Source organism: Salvia miltiorrhiza, chromosome 1, assembly GCF_028751815.1.
Source record: "Salvia miltiorrhiza cultivar Shanhuang (shh) chromosome 1, IMPLAD_Smil_shh, whole genome shotgun sequence".
In the NCBI taxonomy this organism is placed as follows: domain Eukaryota; kingdom Viridiplantae; phylum Streptophyta; class Magnoliopsida; order Lamiales; family Lamiaceae; genus Salvia; species Salvia miltiorrhiza.
The window spans coordinates 5,609,530-5,628,866 of record NC_080387.1 but is presented as its reverse complement, the minus strand read 5'-3'; the positions used below and the strand labels follow the sequence as shown (position 1 = coordinate 5,628,866).

The 19,337-nt window shown below is 39.0% G+C and overlaps 1 protein-coding gene across 28 annotated transcripts in view; it reads left to right on the top strand.

Moving 5' to 3' along the window:
• Nucleotides 1-4,330: 4,330 nt before the first annotated feature.
• Nucleotides 4,331-19,337, top strand: part of LOC131015846 (uncharacterized) — a 37,608-nt gene continuing 22,601 nt past the window's right edge. For 7 of the 28 annotated variants that reach the window (XR_009098783.1, XR_009098779.1, XR_009098782.1 and 4 more), the window contains exons 1-9: nt 5,859-5,873; nt 5,966-7,021; nt 7,827-8,381; nt 8,475-8,509; nt 8,588-8,714; nt 8,790-8,901; nt 8,994-9,306; nt 19,035-19,138; nt 19,275-19,314. Coding sequence is in view for 4 of the 28 variants with exons in the window: in XM_057944378.1 (XP_057800361.1) it covers nt 11,333-12,532 (1,200 nt within the window). In the remaining 24 variants the exon portion in view is untranslated. Of the gene's footprint in view, nt 4,813-4,893; nt 4,997-5,132; nt 5,173-5,401; nt 5,515-5,809; nt 5,874-5,965; nt 7,731-7,826; nt 8,382-8,474; nt 8,510-8,587; nt 8,715-8,789; nt 8,902-8,981; nt 9,697-9,772; nt 10,291-11,219; nt 13,864-17,703; nt 18,954-19,034; nt 19,139-19,274; nt 19,315-19,337 lie in introns of those variants that run through there. The other 21 variants (XM_057944311.1, XM_057944292.1, XR_009098776.1 and 18 more) reach the window with 20 other exon arrangements.

Sequence of the window (19,337 nt, the reverse complement as noted above, 5' to 3'; positions counted from 1 at the left end):
GAACATATTATATGTATATGTTGCAATATATTATATTGTATAGGGGGCGGTTATTCAATAAACCATCCTTATTTTAAGAATTACGAACCAGCAAAAATGCATGAATTTTATGTATAACACGCATGAATAAACTGTATAAAGGCATGAATTGCGAAAAATAATTTTTTGCTACCTTTGGGATTCGAACTCAAGATCATGAATTTATCCAACAAGGTGATGAATCAACCGTAGATCTTGATGATCTAAGGGCTGAAAATGGTTCCTAATTTATATTTTAAGAAGCGTTCTTATTTTAGACTTCCCCATATTGTATATATATATATATATATATATATATATATATATAATATTTATATTCTTAATTTTCAATAAAATTAATTTTGAATTAAGTTTGAATTGAGACATGCACGTATATGTAAATTATAAACGGGTCCGGTAATTGATTTACATGTTTGCATAATAAGGCACAAATTCTATAAACTGATTACTTTAAAACAAAATCTTATTATATGTCTATCAAAATAATTAAAATTTTATTTTTATTTTTTTAAAAATAAATCCATACATTTTATTTATATAGGGAAGAAAAATATATTTTTCATTTCTACAAACTTTATTTGCTTTTGTTAGTCCATTACTGCAACAACAACAACAACAACAACAACAACAACAACAACAACAACAACAACAACAACAACAACAACAACAACAACAACAACAACAACAATAATAATAATAATAATAATAATAATAATAATAATAATATCTATTCTATAATACGATTAGGCCTTAGCCTACGGCCCTACGTGGCAGGCCTCAAATTCTTTCTTTTCAATCTCAATCTGCAACGTGGCATTTGAGAATCCAATTTATATATTCTCATTCTCACTTTTAAAATAAAAGTCAGGCCTCCCTCTTCCTCACGCCTCCATTTTCCTCACCCCATCGCCGCCGTCCCTGAATCAGGTCGGCGTCGTCTCCCCCTTCACTGTCTCTCTCTTCTCTCAATCCTTTTCTCTCTCTAAAGTCGATTACACACTCAAATTGAGCCCTAATTCCCCCCTTAAACTGCCCGCCTCTCTCTCCCTCTAAATTCAGGCGTCGCCGCCGTCCTAAGGGCGGCGTTGCTCCGCCTCATCTCTGACTCCCTCTTCCATTCCTTAATTAGTTCGATTCTGTTTCCACTTCTTAAACCAATGAGAATTCTCCATTCGAAGCAATTAATACAAGAGCCCTAAGATTTCTTTTTCCTATAACCCGTTGTCGTTCCTTCTTCTAAACTCCGGCGAAATAGTCGCCGCTGAGCTTGCGGTTCGTCCGCTACCGAGCCACCGCTGAGTTGAGCTGCCAGAGCAGAGCTACCAGTGCAGAGATGCCAGAGCCAGAGCTAGCCAGAGCATAGATGCCAGAGCCAGAGCTAACCAGAGCATAGATGCCAGAGCAAAGCTTCCAGAGCAGAGTTGCCAGAGCTGAGCTTCCAGAGCAAAGCTGCCAGAGCCAGAGCTAACCAGAGCAGAGCTTCCAGAGGGCCAGAGCCAAGTTGCCAGAGCAGAGCTGCCAGAGCAGAGATGCCAGAGCTAAGTCATTAAAGTCAGAGCCAGAGCCAAGTCGCCAGATTCAGAGTCAGAGCTAAGTCGTTAGAGTCAGAGCCAGAGCCAAATCGCCAGATCCAGAGTCAGAGCTAAGCTATTGGAGCCAGAGCGCGGAGCCACACGCCAGAGACAATTCGCCAGAAGGCGGAGCTATTTAGCAAAGCGGAGCCAAAGAGTAAAAGTCTGCCCCAAGGAAGGAAATCCAGAGCTACTAGACAGAGCGGGATGATGAGGACAGAATCCAGCTCTGTAATTAGGGGACAAAGACCTGACAAGTTATAATCTAATAATAGCCTTAATTAGTTTAATGGCGAGCATGCAGAATAGATGACCAAACGAATTTACTACTTTACCCCGACTGTAATGCCTATAAATACCTACGATGATGAAATAAAGCACACGCTCTCTCTTTTACTACTTTAATATCTCTTCTTTTTCCTTTCTCTCTAGAGTTTGAACTAATAAATTTACATATATAAATAAAATATCTAAATTGTTAGAGTTATGTTTGTTAGATAGTTGACAATTGGAGTCATGGTTGAATATAATTTCATATTTGATGATGCTCTCTCAAACTCTAGATGAGATGATGCTCTTTCAAGTTTTAGACGGGATGATTCTCTTTCAAGTTTCAGACAAGATAATGCTCAGAAGTTAGAGATGATCTGTCAAGTTTGCGACGAGATGATGCCCACAACTTGGTTGGTCTTAAAACTCCAAATGATACGATGTTCGATAAATCAGTTATGGTCTTTTAAATATCATGTGAGATTATTTTCATAATTAGTTATGCTTTTAGAAGTTCAGAATTATATGATACTCACAATTCAATTATGAATTTTCAAACTCTATATAAAATTATGGTCAAAAGGCAAAAAAAAAAAAAAAAAATTGAACAAAATTAATAAATCTTGTAATAACAAATGCAACAAATCAATCCGCCATCTGGGGATGGCAATGGGCCGGATCTGGACCGGATCCTGCTTGGTCCAGATCCAGATCCATGTTTTTTTACTTAGACCCAGATCCGGTCCAGATCCATTGGATCCAAAAAATGGGATCCAGACCCAGATCCATAAGATCCACAGGATCTCGGGTCCAGACCCGAATCCATATTATTATTTTTTAAAATAAATTCTAAACTAATTAAACATTAAAATAAAAATCATAACAATTGTCTAAAGTTTCAACAATCATTCAAGAACACAAAATACACCATAATCCATTTAAAACTAAACAATCCAAAATAAATAAGAACACCATAATCCATTTAAAACTAAACAAGAACATGCATAAAATCTGATATAAACACAACATCTGATAAACCAATGTATAAACACAACATCATGCAAAAATCTGTATAAACACAACAACATGTGAATTTACAACTAATTTCTGTAATAAACTAATTACAACAATATGTGTAATAATCTGTGGAGCAACAACATGAGAATTTACAACTAATTTTCTGCAAAAATCTGTATAAACACAACATCTTGCAAAAATCTGTAATAAACTAATTTCTTCATCATGCAAAAATCGAAATCGAATAAATATATATAGAATGCAAAAAGGTAGAAATCAGTCACATTCTTCCCCAGGTTGAGCAGCGGCCGGAGAGGAGCGGCGGGTGGGGATGAGCAGCGGCCGGAGATGAGGGGTGGTCGGCGTGAAAGGAGCGGCGGGTGGGGGAGGGGCCTGCCGATTTTGAGTGAGAACCTCCTCTGCAGCGCCTCCTCTGTCCGAGACCACCGATTTCGGGTGGACAGACACTGGAGGTGGACAAAGACGAAGATGGAGCGGCGGTTGGCGTTGGCGCGCTGCCTTGCGTCTGGACTTGAGGGGATTTTGGGTGGGGGAGGCTAGAGGGGCCGAGGTAGGTGGTGGACGGCCGGAAGTTAGGTGAGCAGCGCGGGTGGGGGTAGATGAGCGGCTGGTGGTGCGGCGCAGGTGGGATTGGGAAGAACTAGGGTTTTGATTTTTGAAATCTGAAATTGAATTGTAAAGTAGGAGTTTATGTTTTAGGGTTAGATAAAAATAAAAAATAAAAAATATTATATATTTAATATAACCGGGTCCAGAACTGGATTTGGACCGGATCTGGGTTTTACATCAACTACTCCAGATCCGGATCCGATTTTTTCGAGAGTGGTCCAGATCCGGTCCAGATCCATAGGGTCCAAATTTTGCAAGGTCCAAATCCAGAAAAAAGGGTCTGGATCCGCGGATCTGGACCGGGTCTCGGATCCATTGCCATCCTTACCGCCATCATACCTATGTCAAATTTATATGTATTTCTACTCTTTTTTTTTCTTACGCGTTAACTTTTTATAAAATTTCATATGAAAACTAATGGGTATTTTTATGATCTCAACAAAATTAATAATTTAATTGTTAAAAGTTGTTGAGATTAATATAATTTAAAATGTATTACTAATTTAATTTAATTAATTATATAAATAATTTACATAAAAAATTATTTTATATAATTATCATAAGAATAACATAAAATATATAAATTACAGAAAATATATAGCCGTCGAATTTCGACGGGTAATACACTAATTGATATTATACACATTAGTATGATTGGTATTGGTATGTATACACAGCTAATAGTTTGTATTAAAATTCCCGTCGAATACAAAAGTTTAATTTTTAAATCATTAATAAGTGGGCCAGTGGTCATGGGCGGAACCCTATTGATAATTGTGGGCATGAGTGGTACACACTATCCTCATACTATTATGGATTTGCTCTCAAATTAAAAGATAAAACCCTACCTATCTACCCACCCGCCGTCACCCCATCCCCAAATCCAGCCCCAAATCACACACTCTCTCTCTCTCTATCGTAACCCTTTCCCAACCCTTCTCCAGCTTTCCTCCATTTATGCAGTCTGCATCTCCTCCTAAGTTCTACCATCACTTTCTGATGGAACCTGAAAGAGGAAAAGATACTAGACGGCGGCGCGAACTCAGCCGGCAACACAAATCCAGGCGGCAGAGGTGTCACCGGTGAGCAACGGTGGCATGAGCGCATTGACATCGAACCCGAACCCGACCCGACCGCATTGAAACCGCTAAAACCAATCATAGTAGTATTTTTTTTTTCAAAGCAAACTCTTTGCTCTCTTCTTCTTCGACACAACTTGTCGGACGAACCCTAATTTCTGCGTTGAGATGAGATACTTCAATCTCATTCGTTCTTCACCTGTCAGGTACTTGAAGCTGGATTAGATATGTGAATCATTTATCAACAAATTCACGAGCTTTATTTTTTTAAAAAAATTTAATCGCAGAAAGAGAAAGCTAAAGCGTAGGAACAATGGCGCGCCAGACAAATACTCAATGATGCAAAAAAATCTTCGATGTGTAAATACGACAAATTTTGCAGGAGCACAGGTAGGGTGCAATAATCCTCGAACTTATTGTTTTTGCCTCTGAGCCCTAATTCAGAAAACTGATTGTCATTGTTAGGAGATGATATATTTTTTGACCGCTTCTATCAGCTGAATTTGATCATTTTGTTGTTTTGCAGTCACGTTTATCTGGCCCCTTGGATTATATTTCTGAAGAAGGTACTACTGCCCCTTAATGTCTTATTTGTTGTTATAACATATAGAGAAACTTGGTACTGCTTCATTAAGAAGTCAGTTCCATTAATCAATTACATGAACATGATGCAAAATTGTAAAAGCTATGTATGTTTGATAGATTTAAAAAGTCGAATAAAAATATATAACTATTAACTATGAACTATTGATGATCAATCATATGTCTCATCTTTATCCCAACTTTTGTTTGTAGAGGATCATGAAGAGATCTATTCTACTAGTCAGTGGGTGTTGATGATGAGAGCCAAAATTGATACAAGGGATTGTATACAAATAGCTTCTTCATTCAAATTACCAACCAAGGAGGTATATTGTGGAATTTATGAGTCTTATTCAATTTAGGCTGCGTTTGGTTCAAGGGATAAAGAGGGATAAGGAAGGATAATATTATTGTACATCCTTATATCTTGTTTGGTTTGATGTATAAAATAATCCGGGTATAAAATCCTGGACAACCTCTTATCCCTTGCCCAAGGGATAATTTATACCACCTTATATTATCCCTCTATTTAGAAGTATTAGAACCAAACGCACCCTTAGAGTTATAAAATATTATCTTATGAATTGAAAAGTGCTTATAAATTTCCATACAATAACCTAGGAGTTCGAAGAGGAAAAGAGTAAGCGCATGCCTCGTTCCAAGCTCTGGGAAAGGATCCACGATAGTATGTTTTGTTATATTTCCTTTTTTTTCCCCTTCTGAAATTCCGTGGCCTTAATTTAATTGGCTGTTCTCTTTGGTAATCCTTATTTTCAGTTTTTAGGGTACTATCCGTTTTTGAGCTTTTGAAGGAAGAGAAACCGACATACAAGGATTATGTTAATCAGCTCGTGATGGATCTCATCACATATTCGCGGTACAATAAGTTTATGATTGAAGCTGTAATGGAGGTACACTTTTCTTTTATGTTTTCCTATTATTTTTGTGATGTTTTTCAATCTCAAATTGCATGATTGAAGAATTTACCATTCTGTTTAGATGCTGGGTATAATGGAAACTAAAGACTATTTTCTCGAGAGAGAGAAGTAGTTAAATATGTGTCTGTGCACCAACACTTTGAAGGTGATACAAATCTCATTACGAATTCATTTATTTTCATTTATCAAGAGTTTCAGAAGTATTAGAAGATTATGTTGTGGTGGTATGGCTACAATTGCTAATGATTGGTATTTTAAGTCGTAGCTGGATTTGGATACAAATACTACTATGTATGGAGTCTTAGCCTCATTATTATTTGTGCTTTAGGTCTTAAACCTTATAATTGGCAATGTTAAGAGTGAACCCTATCAATTGCTTGATAGGGTTTTTTACCCAATTTTTGTCATCATAGTTGTCAAAGCAGCAGCCATACCGGTTGCAATAGCAGATAGTGATCACATAGTGGGCGTTTATGGTAATAGCAGTCTATGTGAATATATGGTCTAACTTATTACCATACACTCCATCTCCTTTGACCGAGAGTTATTTTGGCCTTAATTTTCAGATCTAACTTCAAGGACTCATTGTTTATGAGCTAAGTTGTTTGTGTTTATAATGAGCCTCCATGTTTTTTTTACACTTTTTTTATAATTTCAACCAAGACTAATACTATTATTTTATTTTAAACCATTAATTGATGTCAATATTATTGATTGAAGTTCATATATATACTTGCAATTACATTACATTTCTTATTTTATTCCTAAATTAAATTAACAAATAAACATTAAACAATATTATTTTATATTATTTGACTGAATTTGTGTCCTCTTTGTCCGCGTTTTATTTACAGCAAAGCAAACATAAGGAAATGAAGTAGGCCCTTTTCCACATGTATCTTACAAAGTGAACTTGTTTTAAGGGATGCCAATGTTCTCTGCCATTTTTCTATTTTCTCCTTTAAGTATCATAATGAGCCTCCATGTTTTCTTTCTTTGCAGCAATATATTAAAATTAAAACAAAAAATAATAATATGCAATAAAATACTTTTAAGAACAATTATGTAAATAATTTACACATAATCTTCATGATTTTCAACATATTTTGAAAAAATAAATACTAAAGTAATTAATCACTACTCTTATTTTTAAAACTGACATGGTCATAATTTATTTATAATATTTATTAACTTATTAACTTATAAGTTTTATCATAGTTATTAATTTAAATAAATAAAGAGAAGAAAATAACACAAAAATAGAAAATAATTGTACACTATAGAGAAAAACATAATAAATTGAAACAAAATTATTCACAAGTAAAAAAATAATTAGCAATTCCACCCTGAAAATATTTTTATATTTATGTATTTATATAAAATTTATACCAACTGAATTATCATATTTATTAATTAATGTAATAAAAATTAAATTTTAACTGACTGTATATGATCTGAATATTGAAAAAAGAAAGTAAAGAAGAGTTTGCAATAATAAAAATTAATATTATGAAAAGGCAAAAAAAAAGTAAAAAAAAAAAAGAATTTAAAGATATATTTATTCCAAAAAGAAGATTGAGGAGAGAGATTTTTTTAAATAATTATGTAAATAATTTACAAGTAATTTATTATTGTTATTATTATTATTAGTTGTCTATTTAATTTGAATTTTATTCTTATTTAATTTAAATTTAAAATAGGCTGAAGAGGAGAAAAAACGGGCTGAGTTAAGATGCGAGTTTGGGCTGTTGGGCCGAAAATTTAAATGTTAGTAATTTTTGGCTACTGAGAGTGCAGAACTTATGACCGTTGGGTGGACACTTGGGCTGAAGTAAAGGGAAGGGGGACACTAGGGTTTGAGAGACGCCTCTCGGCCGCCTTCTCCCTTCCCCTCTTTTTTGCTGGCCACCGAGGATTTCATTTGGAGAAGGCGAATTGACGGTGCATATTGACGAGTGAAAAGCGGGCGGGTGGGAAATGAGGCAGACGCTTGTTGGGGGAACAGAAGGGTCGGAGACGGAGGATATGAGAGGAGGATGTAGATTGCTGATGGATTTGGGGCGTCCATGGTTGAGCCGTGGGTGTTTTTTGAAGATTGAAGGAACAAAGCAAGCCGGATCGATTAACAGGAAGATAAATCCACTACTCCTGTCCGGACGGCCAACTTTCCGGCTGTCGGGAATTCCGGAAGCTTCCACTCATGGCAATGGTTTCTTACAGTGGTTGAATATGAAATGGGAAAAACATTGTTTAAGGTGAGAGGAATTCTTATTGAGTGAGGTTGTGGAATTTTATCTTGCTTTTTCTTGTCGATGACACATCTTTTTCATGGCAATGGTTTCTTACAGTGGTTGAATATGAAATGGGAAAAACATTGTTTAAGGTGAGAGGAATTCTTATTGAGTGAGGTTGTGGAATTTTATCTTGCTTTTTCTTGTCGATGACACATCTTTTTTTGCAGTGTCTGAGTTTAGATGCCTTTTTTTTTTAATACTTTTCTGGTGATAAGAAGATTCATCACTGGAAATAAAAGCAAGGAATTTGATTCTGCTGAAAAATGGACTTCACAATTACAGTTTATGTAGGAGGTAAACGATCATGATTTATTTTTTAGTATTATTATTTTTTTATTTTGTCTTGATTTAGAAAGATGGATGATTCAGGTGGAGAAGTTGCATTCACAGGTGCACAATAGAAAGAACTGGAGAGACAAGCTATGATATGCACATGCATGATTTCCTGTGTTCCTGTGCCGCCTCATCTTCTCTTTCCCCTGTAAATGCACATATATAAATATTTTTCATTCTCCCATACCATTCCACATCCAATCTCTGCATATTATTAACTGAACTCAGAAATTGTTTCAGGCGGTATTAGATACAGCAGAAAAGGAGATCCGAAGCCCGGGTGGTGCAAGAGGACAGACGGGAAGAAATGGCGGTTTCATTTGGAGAAGGCGAAGGAGGCGGCGCCGCCTTGTCAGCATTGACGGTGCATATTGACGGGTGAAAAGCGGGCGGGTGGAAATGAGGCAGACGCTTGTTGGGAGAACAGAAGGGGCGGAGGCGGAGGATATGGAAGGAGGAGGATGCAGATTGCTGATGGATTTGGGCGTCCATGGTTGATCCGTGGGTGGCTTCCCAGCGAGAAACTGCTGGTCAGACTTTAGATCTCATCAAGGTAAATTTTTGTGCATGCTTGTGTTTAAGTACCTTATAATTATCTGCAGAAGATGATAGACTATCTAGTATTCTGTCTGAGTAGCATGTGATCATTCCTGCAGTGCTTGATGTAGTTTAATATCAGTCCTGGTGATCCAATGGAACTTTCACCTCTATTTTCTGATGATAGCCGGATAGAAATTGAGTAAGATGTCATTGGCACTTTGAACAATTTAATAAATGTAATTTCTGGGCACTTCTATCCAATTTATGATTCTTCATTTTCTTTTAACTTTTAGTATCTGTGCACAGAACTATATACGATGTTGCACTCTAAAACGTAGCTCTAATTCTTGATATGACAAGTTAATTTCAATTTGGTAAAGCCATCTATATTTTTGTTCTTTCACTGCTTGGTTCTGTAAATATTTATATTATTCTGTTGATTTTCTTGAAATTATCTTTCTCTCTCTGCCCGCTGTTAGTATTCGTAGGTAGATATCAGGTTCATCACACCTCACGAACATAGAGAGATTTTCCGGGGTCTTGATTTATATCAACTTGGAAGGCTTGACACCCAAACTTATATTAGGATTTATGTGGATGCAAGCACATTTGCCAATTACTTTACCATAGTTCCCTGCCAAAATTTAATGGCCTCTATCACTCCTAGGAATGTCAATTTGTTTATCAATTTGCTGGCCTCACCTTTCTGATACTTGTATGGCATTGTTAACTACTACATGTGTTCTCCTCACTAATACTGACCTAAAAAGGCTTTCCATTTTTTGGAGTTGCATTTTTATTTGAAAATGCTGCTTGTCTTTATTCTGGTATTTACTCCTTTTACTTGTTTTGGTGACTGAGGCCGCAGGAGCTGTAGAGAACATGTTCCAATGAGCATTAACAAAATATATGGCCTTCTATTATACTTTCCAATATTTTTGAAGAATTGTGATTCATATTAATCTTCTGTCAGTGATTAGTGATTAGCATTCTTTTCATTAAGGGTTAAAACGTCCAAATCAATAAAAATGGCTAAAATTTGTGTTTTTTCAATGTGTGGCCGTAAATTGTGTTTTATGCTTCATTTTGGCTACTTCAAAATTTTACCATATATATATATATATGAGCATATTGCTGAATATATTTGTGGATAAATAAGAAAAAGTATGGCGGTTATAGTATACTGATAAGAAGGAAAATATGGATGTTATAATTGATGGCTCGGAGACTACTTTAAACAAATGTAAATAAATAAAATAGGAATTGGAAATTTACAATACAAAAGGTATCCAAATCCTTGAAATCATTAATGTTGAAATTTGAATAATTGTTTTAGAATCATTGCAAAAGAATTTGGCCCATGAAAGAAAATTATTACTAACTATAATAGGTTCAACATTTGAATTTAAATTATTTAGGCCCAAATTAAAGAATATTATGCGAATATTTATTCATGGCTAAATTTTAAATTAATGCATGTGAGTATAAAATAAATTTCTATTGCTAAGAGTATAATCTAAAATTTAAAGTCATTTATCTAAATAGGGGCGCGACTAGATCATTCATCACAACTCGACTCATAGATATATATATTAATAACTCAAAAAATATAATAATTTCCAAATAAAATTTGCAAATGAAGTAAATGGTTTTGGGCTGTGACATCTTCCGCCCTCTCAAAGCAGTCTTAGTTAGGATTTTACTTTGCTTTCATTTCAATTCATCGTCTAAGATAGTTTATTGCTTTCATTTCAATTCTATAGCCTGGATTAATCGTATTAGTTCAAGATTTATTTCAGAGATCTTCAGTACTGTAAGTTTCCATTATCATGACAATTCTGGGATTTACTTTTTGAATGCAGTTTTTATTTAATTTCCATATTCGCTCTAGTTTAAATTATAGATAATCAATTTATTCATTGCCAGCCTCGGTGCTGCCGTGTGCGGACCAAAACATTGCCGAGCAGCCCAGCCACGACTTACTACCCACGCCCATTCCTTCGCCAAACAATAACGAAGGGCACATCACCGATGATGGGATGGAACTTCAACGATCATACCGTGAAGTAATGATGAAGGATGTGGACGAAAATGGCCCAAATAAGGAGGATCCAATCACCGAAGTCGACGACCTCGAATGTTTTGACTCCCCTACAAGGGTGGTGAGACGTATTGAGCTTGGCAACCTTGGTGAGCATGAAAAAGACTTCTATATTGGCCTCCAAGATGAGTGGTTTGAATCCCCATGGGTAAGGAACTTGGGGAATTTCAACAACAAAGTTATCGTCAATCCTTCACTCCTCTCTCTTCCAAAATGCGAACCATTAATTGTTAATGATACTCTAATTTTGGATGATAAAGACTATATTGCCACAAAGCATGCTTGGGGTTTTTGTCTTTTTGGCTTTATTGCAGGAAAACTCCCCAAGAAAGAGAGAGTATCGGAGTTTGCCAAGACTTGGCCGGTAGGATGCAAGATCTCTTACCATGAGGAAGGATGGCTTGTCTTTGCCTTTGAATCCGCCGAGGACCGTGACAGGATTTACCGTGGAGGCCATTATGCCATTGAGGGATCCAAACTGTCCTTGTGTCATCTTCCTCCGGATTTCACCTTTGATGTTTCGGCTATTAACAAGTACTCGGCGTGGGGATTCCTCCCTAACCTCCCACTCGAGCTTTGGAATGAGAGAGCTATTTCCAAGATTGCATCTCTCAATGGAACTCCTATATCCGTTGATGTCAAGACCTTCTACAAGAGTGACGTGACGGCGGCTAGATTCCAAATCCTTGTTGACGCCACAAAACCGCAAGCAAAGAAGAATGTTTTTCTCAAGTTGCCTAATGGGAAAACAATCAACCAAAGAATCATGTTCGACCATTTCCCTAAACTTTGCGCTTATTGCCACAAGCTTGGCCATCATGAGGGGGAATGCAAGAACATGGGTACCGTGGCTCAAAAGGAGGCAAAGAAAAAGAACAAGGGTGGCGAACCGACACATGGCAATGAAAACGATGGGTGGACCAAAGTAACCTATCGCAAGGGACGTAGTCGTACTCGTCGTGATGTTCAGAGTGCTCCTCCATCAAATAGGAAGAAGACTCTGGGTCACAAGAGCAAGCCCCCACCACCCCAACATCAAAAGGTGTATGTACCAATCAAGAAAACCCCTCCTCCACCGAATACTCACATTAGGTTTCCTAGTCCAACGCCATCCTATGACGGGATGGTGGAAGATTGAGAAACTCGATTTGAGTGTGAAGATGTGCATCAAAGCCTACACCTTGAGGAAACGGAAGTGCAAAATCAAGAAGGAAGAACACTTGTGGGGGAAACCTCACCACTTGACGATTTGTGCTCACTGCCGCCCAGCCACTCACCATCCGCTGGACACCTTCACTCGGCAGTAAGCATAGCCTCGCCAGCGGCAGCATCCCAGCCCTCGCCTTCGGCAAAAAATTCCTCGCTGATTGCTCATGCACACTCGGCTGATCACTTGCGTGGGCCCTCGGCGAAGCAGTCCTCGCCGATAGGACACTCAAACTCTCCAGTCAGCACGCCCGTGTCGATAAGAGATGAGGTTTTTGCCTCGGATCGAATTGAGACACCCGTCTCGGCGCCTAGCGCCTCGGCGGGGGGCATTTTGGCGGTTGCTTCGGCGCCTAGCGCCTCGGCAATCACCTCCGTGGCTGCTTTGAGTTTTGAGGATGCACAGCCACCATGCTCGCCGGTTGGACAGCTTGCTCCACGTCCAACAATTTTGGCTCTCGAAGCCCCTACAAAGTCAGACCAGAGATTGGATAAAGCCAAGGCCGAAAAGCAACAAAAACAAAAAACCAATGGAAAGGCCAAAGGCAAAGGTAAAGGAAAGGTTAGTAACACTCCTAAAAAACGTTCCTCATGATTTGTGCAACATGGAACATCCGGGGATTGCATAAACCCCATAAACAAAATGCAATTTTGGAGTTTTTGAAAAAACATAAAGTTGGGCTTTTGGGACTTATTGAAACTAAACTTAATTCCACTAAGGTGAAAAAAATCATGGGAAAAATCTTACCGCATTGGAATTTCGAGCATAATTTTGATTTGTGTAAAGGTGGCCGTATACTTGTCATTTGGAATCCTTCACTCATTTCGGCCACTTGCGGCCACTTGTTACAGTAAGGATGAACAACACTTGTTTTTGAATGTTGATTGTTTAACTAGTAACAAGTGGCCGAAATGAGTGAAGGATTCCAAATAACAAGTATACGGCCACCTTTACACAAATCAAAATTATGCTCGAAATTCCAATGCGGTAAGATTTTTCCCATGATTTTTTTCACCTTAGTGGAATTAAGCTTAGTTTCAATAAGTCCCAAAAGCCCAACTTTATGTTTTTTCAAAAACTCCAAAATTGCATTTTGTTTATGGGGTTTATGCAATCCCCGGATGTTCCATGTTGCACAAATCATGAGGAACGTTTTTTAGGAGTGTTACTAACCTTTCCTTTACCTTTGCCTTTGGCCTTTCCATTGGTTTTTTGTTTTTGTTGCTTTTCGGCCTTGGCTTTATTCAATCTCTGGTATGACTTTGTAGGGGCTTCGAGAGCCAAAATTGTTGGACGTGGAGCAAGCTGTCCAACCGACGAACATGGTGGCTGTGCATCCTCAAAACTCAAAGCAGCCACGGAGGTGATTGCCGAGGCGCTAGGCGCCGAAGCAAACGCCAAAATGCCCCCCGCCGAGGCGCTAGGCGCCGAGACGGGTGTATCAATTCGATCCGAGGCAAAAACCTCATCTCTTATCGACACGGGCGTGCTGACTGGAGAGTTTGAGTGTCCTATCGGCGAGGACTGCTTCGCCGAGGGCCCACGCAAGTGATCAGCCGAGTGTGCATGAGCAATCAGCGAGGAATTTTTTGCCGAAGGCGAGGGCTGGGATGCTGCCGCTGGCGAGGCTATGCTTACTGCCGAGTGAAGGTGTCCAGCGGATGGTGAGTGGCTGGGCGGCAGTGAGCACAAATCGTCAAGTGGTGAGGTTTCCCCCACAAGTGTTCTTCCTTCTTGATTTTGCACTTCCGTTTCCTCAAGGTGTAGGCTTTGATGCACATCTTCACTCAAATCGAGTTTCCCAATCTTTCACCATCCCGTCATAGGATGGCGTTGGACTAGGAAACCTAATGTGAGTATTCGGTGGATGAGGGGTTTTCTTGATTGGTACATACACCTTTTGATGTTGGGGTGGTGGGGGCTTGCTCTTGTGACCCGGAGTCTTCTTCCTATTTGATGGAGGAGCACTCCGAACATCACGACGAGTACGACTACGTCCCTTGCGATAGGTTACTTTGGTCCACCCATCGTTTTCATTGCCATGTGTCGGTTCGCCACCCTTGTTCTTTTTCTTTGCCTCCTTTTGAGCCACGGTACCCATGTTCTTGCATTCCCCCTCATGATGGCCAAGCTTGTGGCAATAAGCGCAAAGTTTAGGGAAATGGTCGAACATGATTCTTTGGTTGATTGTTTTCCCATTAGGCAACTTGAGAAAAACATTCTTCTTTGCTTGCGGTTTTGTGGCGTCAACAAGGATTTGGAATCTAGCCGCCGTCACGTCACTCTTGTAGAAGGTCTTGACATCAACGGATATAGGAGTTCCATTGAGAGATGCAATCTTGGAAATAGCTCTCTCATTCCAAAGCTCGAGTGGGAGGTTAGGGAGGAATCCCCACGCCGAGTACTTGTTAATAGCCGAAACATCAAAGGTGAAATCCGGAGGAAGATGACACAAGGACAGTTTGGATCCCTCAATGGCATAATGGCCTCCACGGTAAATCATGTCACGGTCCTCGGCGGATTCGAAGGCAAAGACAAGCCATCTTTCCTCATGGTAAGAGATCTTGCATCCTACCGGCCAAGTCTTGGCAAACTCCGATACTCTCTCTTTCTTGGGGAGTTTTCCTGCAATAAAGCCAAGAAGACAAAAACCCCAAGCATGCTTTATGGCAATATAGTCTTTATCATTCAAAATTAGAGTATCATTAACAATTATGGGTTTGCATTTTGGAAGAGAGAGGAGTGAAGGATTGACGATAACTTTGTTGTTGAAATTCCCCAAGTTCCTTACCCATGGGGATTCAAACCACTCATCATGGAGGCCAATATAGAAGTCTTTTTCATGCTCACCAAGGTTGCCAAGCTCAATACGTCTCACCACCCTTGTAGGGGATGACTCAACTAGAAACACCTATAGATTGACTTGCAATAGAACAAGGATATCCTAGCAGTGATAAGTTAACCCAATGTCGTCTCTCAAGGAAGATCTTTAAGGGCTTTTAATTATGTCACAAGAAAGCTGTAAAGGTTGGATTATTAAACTAAAACATGGAAAGTGAATTAACATGAATTTAAACTTAACTAGGCAAATTGAATTTAAATAACTTTAATTAAAACTTCTAATCTAATCTAACTAGGCAGAAACTAAATTGCATAATTTAAAGGAAAGCATCATAAAAACGTATAAACTAAATGGCATAATTTAAATAGCAGAATTGAAATAGCGGAATTTAAAGAAACGCATGTAAAAGCAAATAAATAAACTTAATAAAAGAAATACCGTAAATCGTCTCGAGAAGTAATCTGTCACGTAATTACAACTCTAAACGGGAACTAATATAAAACATGAATTAAAAGAACTATTTAAACTAACTAAGAACAGAAATCGAAACTAGAACTATGAAAGCAATAAAATTCCTAAGCTTTAGCTAACTTGGCGGAAAACTAGAGATTAGGGCAAAAGATGATATTTTACAATGAAAAGTATGGCCTTATTTATAGACTTCAAATTCCTCTAGATCACCATGGAAGTTGCCATGCAAAGTAGAATTCTAAAGGCAATAGAATCGTGCAAGATAAGGCAACTTCCAGCTGTGACGCGCGCTGCAAGTCATCTCCATTCTGGCCGAATTCGCGGCTCTCGCCAGAGAAACGGCTTCCGCTCTGGCGCACTTGTCTGCTCTGACTCTCGGTTCCTCTGGCTTCTTGATTTCGCTGCTCTGGCTTTTCACTTCTCTGGCTATTCATTTCTCTGGCGATTGATTCCTCTGCTCTGACTTCGCTGCGATGACTTCGCTGCAATGACTTTTCTCCCCTCTGACTTGTGATTTCGCTGCTCTGGCGAATGACTTCTCTGGATCTGGAGCGCTTCTCTGCTCTGGAGAGCTTGGTTCCACTGCTCTGGCTTCCGCGTTGGGTTTTAGCTCTGGCGCGGGCCTTCGCTTCTCTGATGTGCCAGAGTATGCACAAAAACGTAATTTTTAGCCCAAACTCGCCAAAATTTGCACTCTTCATCTCGAAAACCTAAATCTCCTGCAAAACATAAAATACACCATAAACCGCACCAATTTCCAGAAGATTATCTTAAAATAAAGCTCATGCAAACCCCTAAAATTAGAACAATTAAGCATAAATCAGGGGAGTCAAGACATTCGAGGTCGTCGACTTCGGTGATTGGATCCTCCTCATTTGGGCCATTTTCGTCCACATCCTTCATCATTACTTCACGGTATGATCGTTGAAGTTCCATCCCATCATCGGTGATGTGCCCTTCGTTATTGTTTGGCGAAGGAATGGGCGTGGGTAGTAAGTCGTGGCTGGGCTGCTCGGCAATGTTTTGGTCCGCACACGGCAGCACCGAGGCGGGCAATGAATAAATTGATTATCTATAATTTAAACTAGAGCGAATATGGAAATTAAATAAAAACTGCATTCAAAAAGTAAATCCCAGAATTGTCATGATAATGGAAACTTACAGTACTGAAGATCTCTGAAATAAATCTTGAACTAATACGATTACTCCAGGCTATAGAATTGAAATGAAAGAAGTAAACTATCTTAGACGATGAATTGAAATGAAAGCAAAGTAAAACCCTAACTAAGACTGCTTTGAGAGGGCGGAAGATGTCACAGCCCAAAACCATTTACTTCCTTTGCAAATTTTATTTGGAAATTATTATATTTTTTGAGTTATTAATATATATATCTATGAGTCGAGTTGTGATGAATGATCTAGTCGCGCCCCTATTTAGATAAATGACTTTAAATTTCAACATTAATGATTTCAAGGATTTGGATACCTTTCGTATTGTAAATTTCCAATTCCTATTTTATTTATTTACATTTGTTTAAAGTAGTCTCCAAGCCATCAATTATAACATCCATATTTTCCTTCTTATCTGATTTTGTGCAATTAATGCCCTCGTTGTGCAATTTATGCCTTGAATTTGTGCAATTAATGCCCTCGTCGTGCAATTTATGCCTTGAATTTGTGCAATTGATGACCTTGTCGTGCAATTTATGCTTTGAATTTGTGCAATTGATGCCCTCGTCGTGCAATTTATGCCTTGAATTTGTGCAATTAATGCCCTCGTGACCTGTGTTGTAAATTATGCTAATGGAAGATATAAGAAGCAAGTTCTCCCTAAAACCATAGATCTTTATTGATGATGACCATGGCCCCAGACCTCATTAAAACCCCTGTGGGGAAAAAGAGTATCTGGTCTACACGACGACCGCACATATCTGAGATTTATACATAAAATTTCTTGAGATGGTTGATATTCCACGGCCTTGTAAGAGATCTCCCCTCCTGATCGGACAAGTGATACGCTCCGCCTCTTAAGACTTCAGTGATAATATAAGGTCCCTCCCAATTAGCCTCAAATTTTCCAGTGGCCTTTAGAGTGTCCGCGCGCTTGAGTACTAGGTCGCCCTTCTGGAGTCGGCGCCGCTTGATCTTCCTGTCGTATCCTGCTTTGATAATACTCTTGTACTTGGCTGCCTTGACTTGAGCTTCTTCTCTCTTTAAGTCTGTGAGGTCCAGCTCGAGTCTGCGTAGTTCCTCATTCTGCACTGGATCATATGTACGAATTCGATGTGACTCTAGCCTTACTTCTGCTGGTATGACCGCATTTGAGCCATGAACCAAGGTGAACGGGGCTTCACCTGTAGCTATTTTTGGGCTGGTGCGCAGTGCCCACAGAACCGTGTCCAATTCTTCTGCCCATCGTCCTCTGCTTCTTTCCAATATTTTCTTGATGCCTTCGCAGATGGTGCGATTAGCCAGCTCTACTTGACCATTGGCTTGTGGATGAGCCACTGAGACGAATCTTTGCTCGATGTCCATTCTTGAAAAAAAATCTTCAATTTTTCGGCTAGTGAAGTGGGCTCCGTTGTCTGATATTAGAACTCTGGGCACCCCATATCTACAACAGATGTTTTTCCAGATGAACTTTTCGATGGTGGTCTCTTCCACCCTTGTTACAGCCTCTGCTTCCCAACCCTTCTCCAACTTTCCTCCATTTATGCAGTCTGCATCTCCTCCTAAGTTCTACCATCACTTTTCTGATGGAACCTGAAAGAGGAAAAGATACTAGACGGCGGCGCGAACTCAGCCGGCAACACAAATCCAGGCGGCAGAGGCGTCACCGGTGAGCAACGGTGGCACGAGCGCATTGACATCGAACCCGAACCCGACCCGACCGCATTGAAACCGCTAAAACCAATCATAGTATTTTTTTTTTCAAAGCAAACTCTTTGCTCTCTTCTTCTTCGACACAACTTGTCGGACGAACCCTAATTTCTGCGTTGAGATGAGATACTTCAATCTCATTCGTTCTTCACCTGTCAGGTACTTGAAGCTGGATTAGATATGTGAATCATTTATCAACAAATTCACGAGCTTTATTTTTTTAAAAAAATTTAATCGCAGAAAGAGAAAGCTAAAGCGTAGGAACAATGGCGCGCCAGACAAATACTCAATGATGCAAAAAAAATCTTCGATGTGTAAATACGACAAATTTTGCAGGAGCACAGGTAGGGTGCAATAATCCTCGAACTTATTGTTTTTGCCTCTGAGCCCTAATTCAGAAAACTGATTGTCATTGTTAGGAGATGATATATTTTTTGACCGCTTCTATCAGCTGAATTTGATCATTTTGTTGTTTTGCAGTCACGTTTATCTGGCCCCTTGGATTATATTTCTGAAGAAGGTACTACTACTGCCCCTTAATGT